This window comes from Typha angustifolia, chromosome 8 (assembly GCF_048772165.1).
Source record: "Typha angustifolia cultivar Huaian chromosome 8, ASM4877216v1, whole genome shotgun sequence".
Classification (NCBI taxonomy): domain Eukaryota; kingdom Viridiplantae; phylum Streptophyta; class Magnoliopsida; order Poales; family Typhaceae; genus Typha; species Typha angustifolia.
The window spans coordinates 5780978-5787756 of record NC_133246.1 but is presented as its reverse complement, the minus strand read 5'-3'; the positions used below and the strand labels follow the sequence as shown (position 1 = coordinate 5787756).

The window sequence follows — 6779 nt, the reverse complement described above, 5'->3', positions numbered from 1 at the left end:
CCTAAACACATTAATTAATTAAATAATCGAGATCAGGTGGTAACAAAGGGCGTTCTTGGTTATCAGAAAATGAGAGAAATGAAGATACCTTAGAAAGTAGAAATTATTTCATAATAACCATTTACTGGGTGGAGAATTGACTAGAAGATAACTTCATATTACTTTCTAATATATGGTGGATGGAGAATTGAGATTAAATTATGATTTCTTTACTTACTATTGTTTAATTTTGAGGAAAAAAAACCTGTATAGTAAACACGTGTGTGTAGGCACATGCATGCGTACACATATGCCCGGGTACAATGCCAATCTTCTAAACAAAGTTATGTTTTAAGCCCTATTAGAATGCTCATGAAGGCAATCACACACAGCTTACAAAAATAAGCTTGATTTAGGACGGTGAAATCCTTACTTTCCTATCGTATAGCTCATATACCACTACCTCCATTTATACAACTGACTTATTTTGGTCAAGAACTCCCTTTGCTCAAACGACTCGCTGTATTTCAAAACACCTACACTTGCAATGAATAAACATAATTATTAATTTTAGATAATTGAGTTTAGAAGAGCATACAAGTTGGAAAAAATATTTGATAGAATAATATAAATTATTTTAGAAACTTAGTGGGAACTAGAGTTGGGAATTTGAATGTCTCCTATGGAAAAGAAGTCGATTTCATAAAAAATGGACAAATCATATGGAGAGGAAGTCGGATGCTCAGGAATTTTTTTACTTTTGATATTTACTTGTAAAAAATAAATTAAGAAACTTCATTTTTTAATCACCAAACACATTCTAACAAGCACTTTCTAGTTTCTAACTCACTGCTTTTTAACCAAATGATAGATCGTGCAATAGTTCCTGAAACTATTTATTTTTATTTTCTAATTCACTTCTTTTTAACCAAATAATAGAATGTGGAACAGTAATTTATTTTATTTTCCTCACTTTCTGCAACCAAACTAGCACTAAATGAGCTAGGTGCCGTCAGATTCATAAAGGAAATAGAAAGTCCGAATCTCAAAAAGAATTCTCTAGAGTGGAGAGCGTATCCACTTTCCCTCCCTCTTCCCCGGAAAAAGAACCACACTTTATTTCCCCAGTGGCTTCTCTTGGAGACCCACCGCACATTAACTATCCATCATCCTCCTCTCTCCTCTCTCCTCTCTCCTCTCTCTCTAACACGTCCCCCACTCTTCCCCAATTCCCACGTAACCCCCCTCACCGCTTATAAATATCCTTCGTCTTCCTCCCTCTCCCTTTATCCCACCGAAATAAAACTAATTTGCAGAAACAAAAGGGACCAAATCGAAAAAAGGGAATAGCGAAAAAGGTAAAAAAGAATGGGGATCTCGAACCGTCTACACGACGTCTCCGGCGACTCCATCCCACTCATCCTCATCGCTCTCGCCGCCGCTTGGATCTCCTACCTCCGTTCTCTCCTCCTCCGCCTCCTTTTCCCTTCGTCTCCCACTTCCGGCGACCTCTTCGCCCCTGTCGGCTCCGGCCTCGCCGGCCTCGTCGTCCTCGCCGATCACCTCGCATCGCACCCCGCCTTCCCCTTCCACTGCGAAGACGGCGGGGACGAGTGCCGGCGGCCGGACTGCGTCTTCTGTCTCGCCGCGATCGGAGATGGGGATCGTGTCCGACGACTCTCGTGCTCCCACGTGTTTCACGCCGAGTGCCTCGACGGGTGGTTCGATCGAATGAACCTTAGCTGCCCGCTGTGCCGGTCGCCGCCGGGCGCTGCGGTGGACGGCCGGGATCGCCGGATCGGGGCCGACCTCGTCACGTGGCTCTCAGGGTACTGATCGTTCTGTTGTTAAATATTTCGAAAATATCCTCAGTTTTATTTATATTTGCTTATCCCCCCTTTCTGGATAGTTTTTTGAGGACCTAAATGCTCTAGATGCTGCTGTTAGGTCTTCCTTACTTTTGTTCCTTTTTCTTTGTTATGTTGTTTCAATTTTTCTCTTTTTGAGGAGCTCTTTTGTAAATTTGTCTCCGGTATGAAGGGATGTTGGGAAGCGGAAGCCTTTGTTAAATATATCAACTCTGGAGGAAAATTAATTTGCGCAGGATAATTGTTAATGTTTGCTACCTCTTAATTTCAAGTTTATCGTTCTTTATTATGCAAATGATACGATCAGTGGCGGACGTAACCATTTGGATACTTAAAACTTAAAAGTAAAAATAAATAAATAAATAAAATAAACTAGAGCATTTTTATTCAATACTTATAAGATTTCTATGTTAAAAAAAAAAGAACAATAAATTAAAATGGTAAAAAATTATATAGTTATTACTCTCACAGAATGACGACAATTATTTTTTCTTTAATTCATTTTTCCCCATCTAGTGGCTAAGTTATTTCCCTAGATGCGTAACCCGAAATGATAGTTCATGTAATAATCTTATCCTAAATTAGCAAGTGTTGTAGATAAAAATTATTTATGGAAGAAAAAAAGTGAGAAGAGGATAGTGGGATATGATTAGCTTCAACTCTCGTAACAGCACACTTGACGCAATTTGGTGAAATATTATTTTTGGTAATGAAACCCCCAATTTCTTAGTCGAAGGGTAAGACAACAATTACTTAGAATAGTAGTTAATCTTTTAAGTTTAGGATGGTCTTGAGATTTGGATAATCTAGACAGAGGAAGTGAAAGTCGGGAGGTGGTTGGAGAGCGACGACATTCATTGGCTCTCTCTGCTTTCTAATTTCGTCCGTGATGATTCGTTTTCATTTGGGGGGAGAGAGAGAGAGAGAGAGAGAGAGCAGGAAAGATGGGGAAGAGAGACAGAGACCATTGCCATCCTAGTCGCTGTTATTGCTAATGCTTATCCCTGGCGTATGCTTATTATTGTCGCAGCCACTTGGAAAGAGGCGACTCATCTGTTGTTTGCTTGTCTTGTTTCAGCCTGCTCATTCTGCGTTCTGAGGTCGATTGGCATTAGGGGTGAAAATGGATCCGATACGGATCGGATAGTACTCAATCCATATCCGGATCCATATTTTTAGTCCGGATACGGATATTTAATTGATAGTAAAATTTAAAACCATATCCTAACTAAACGGATACGGATAATTTTTGGATAAAAATCGGATCTTAAACGGATATTGATTGAATTTAAAATAATTATAATATTTTATTTAGATATAATTAACACAAAATTGTTAAGAGTTTTACAACAAATAATTTCTTTTGTATGTCAAATATATAAAATTACAGAAATTAATCTCCATAAATAATATATAAAGTATTATTAGTAACAATATTAATATTTACTATTTAAATAAGCAAACTAAAAACTGTAAATCATTTAAAAAATATATACGGATAAACGGATATCCGATACTCGTATCCGAATCCGTATCCGAATTTTTTTCAAAAATTCTATCCGTATCCGAATCGGATAGAAATTTTTTATCCGAATCCGATCTGAATCGAGTTGGATAGCGGGTCGGATCGGAGTTAATCCGACCCGTTTTCACCCCTAATTGGCATACATCTACGACTTCCTTGCCAGGTCTAATGGCAAAGGGCCGGGCGACAACTGACGACAAAAAGAAAGAGGAAAATAAATAAAATTATCACCTTTCAGGCAAAGAAGATGGTAGATTAATATATACAACAGAGCCTTTGTGCAGCAGCCGTTCAATTTGGAGAAAAATGAACGAGTAGAATCTAGCGTAGAGGGACGTGCTATTTGTTTACGGGAAAAGTTGTACGTGTCGAAGCACAATAACACAATCAATCAATCAATCAACCATATACAGCTGGGACTCTAATGCGGAGTATTACCGACAACCATTCAGTCACTTTTGCCATATAAATATTTTTGATGTCGGGAATCTGGACATTACTGTTGAAATATAAGATAGCTCATTTTACTAGTCACTTAGATTGATTGATTAGTGCAAAATTTGAGGATGATCATTATATGTGCTTTAGATTTTCTCTATGCTTGAGTTATGATAAATTTTTAGGTTTTCAAAGAGTAGTGTGTTGTATATTAAGTATATGTTAACTAGTGGATAAGGCCCCCACAATATTCTAATTTTTAATACCAGAAAATGAGAGCTAATATTAGTATAAATTATTCTCTTATTTAGTTAAATACTAATATAAGAAGTAATATTTTTTTCCCTAAAAAGTAATAATTATATTTAATGTGATATAAAATTGATATTAAAGTGATGGTAAATAATAAATTTGTATTGGGAATTGGTGATATTTAAATCAAATAATAAAAATATTCTTGATTGATGTAAAGTAGGACTAGTAATTATATGTTGTCTAATACGGGGACAAAATAATAATTTTAGGTTATTATTAAATTAATTTTTAAAAAGTTATATATAATAAGAGGAGAAAGACCAATGATTTAATATACTAAAAGAAGCTAAGTTATTTAGTTACTACACTAAAATAAGGACGCTTACTCTAACAAGAAAGTTATTCATATTCCACAAGTGAATGGAGACTAAGAATTATGTGTTAAATCAAATGTCATCACATATATAGTTTTATTCTATAAAATGAAAATCAAGTATATTTTATAGCTTTTCTATTATCTAACTTTTGACGAGTATCAAGAGAACAAATGTTTTTAATCTTTCAAGTTATCTACTATATTCTACATTCTAATAAACTAGTATCAAAGCTAATTTTTCTTGAATAACTATAATAACTTCTAACAATTTATTACAACATCAATTCTCTCGTATGATTAGAAAGAATTACAAACAATAAAGCATCCAAATGAATGAAGTATCCAAATGAAGGACCTTTATCAATCTTAAGACCTATAGGATATCCTAGAGTATGACTATATTAAGCCAAAGGACACACTGACATTCTTATGCAACAACCTGATGAGTTGAAGAAGACTGGGACAAGAATAATAAGACATTATTTTTTATTAACCAAGTATTGGATACGACAATTTTTTGATAGATCTCAACTATTTTGAAAATGATGCAAATATGAGATTCACTAAAGTATTGAAATACCCCCCCTGCAAAAGCACGTACTCACATATGGTTTCCACGTGACCTGTTAGTATATATTACTATATAGTATATAAAATCTAAAATTTCGACAAATTACTCAAGCAAGAAGTAACCAAAAAATACCATAAGCCACAATAAACCCCTCCAAATATATATGCCCATCATATTATAATTACAATTCACATGTACTAATAACAAAAGAACATGTTATACATTATCCTAAATCATCAACTCTTCTAACTCTGGCTCATGTAGTGCTACCACGTAACAATATCAAACACTCACATCAAGTAACGCACATCGATAAAGGAAGATATCTAGCAGTAGTATTGCTTACCAATTTCTCCGTGAATAGTTGACTGATTGTTTGTCACCTATGATTAAGGACCTTAATAGTAAGACTATCACCATCACATAGGTCAGTATTGCGCCTTGATGCTATATACATATGTACTAACTAATCATCATTATAGTAGAGCACTAGGCTCAACACAGGCTGTGAAACACTTGGCTCAACATAGATGCCCTCACCCTATGCCCATTGTGTGCTGCTAAGTCCAACAAACCATATCTCTCATTCATAGTTTAAAAATCATCTAATATTTAATCTTTGTATTTAATAGTGTGTTGTCTGCTCAAATTAGCATACGTAATGCCTAATAATCCCCTCCTAGATTGATGTGATTCAGACTTGATTGAATCATCTCAACGGGCACATTGGGTTTGCTGGGTCGATCCCACTTGTCTAGGTTTAGTTACTATTTTTTGAGGTTTTCTAGTTTCGGGCTGAAGCATTCAAACGACCCATGACGTTGCAGATAGAGAAAACTCCTCAATGACGGGTTCAAACGGCTTCATGATGCTACAGATCGAGAGCACTCCTAGATGACGTGTTCGAACGCTCGACAAGTTGTTCGAACACGTCATAACATATTTGTTGCTTGGTTTAGGGTTTAATTACTTCCAAATCAGTTAGGGTTAGCTTCCATATGTATGTAGAGAGCAACATAATCTAGGATATTAACAAAGAATTATTGATTTGCCTCTATCTGTATCTTTATCTCCTCTCCTCTAACTCTTTCGCTTAATTTCTCCCTCACATTCTCTCAAGCTAGCCGACACCTACCCCAGCCCGACACTCCTCCTTCCTCCTCGATTGCCATATGCCCTAGATTCATAAGGCCGACCCATTTCTCCCTCTTCTTCCCTTCTAAATCTCAGTCTACCTATGCCATCATCACCGTTAACGTTCTCACCATCGCCAACACCTTCATCAAATTGCCCATCACCATTACCACAAAGACACCCAAGGATCAGTTCATATCACTTAACAACCTCAAAGCTAATATGAATGTAGATACTAGATACACTCTTGCCTCTCATCCCGGGCTAATCGAGTAAAAATGCACTATTGAGACGAGATTTAGTTATATGGTGATATGTGCAAATAGTGTAGTAGTTAACATCATAAATCATATGATATACATCATAGTTATCATACCCTAGGAATGTACCCAATATTCTACATATAATTATGAAGTGGAAAATAAATATAATTATGATGACTAGTAAATAAGCATATGCACATGCATGATATGAATGTAATGAAACCATAGAGTAAAATTTCACTTAATTTATTATCTACCCTACTAGATTATGGACAATTAACTTGCTTGACATCATTTCTTAGTTAATTAACTCCCCGTGCACAATTGGATCATCCTCGTATAATACCATGATAATAAAAATAATAGAAGC

General features: G+C 35.8%; 1 protein-coding gene across 1 annotated transcript; it reads left to right on the top strand.

The window, feature by feature from the left end:
• The first annotated feature begins 1347 nt into the window (after nt 1-1347).
• On the top strand, nt 1348-1815 carry LOC140764504 (E3 ubiquitin-protein ligase RHA2A-like). The gene has a single exon (XM_073103101.1). It carries the CDS (start codon nt 1348-1350, stop codon nt 1813-1815), a length of 468 nt encoding a protein of 155 aa, XP_072959202.1.
• Nucleotides 1816-6779: the final 4964 nt, after the last annotated feature.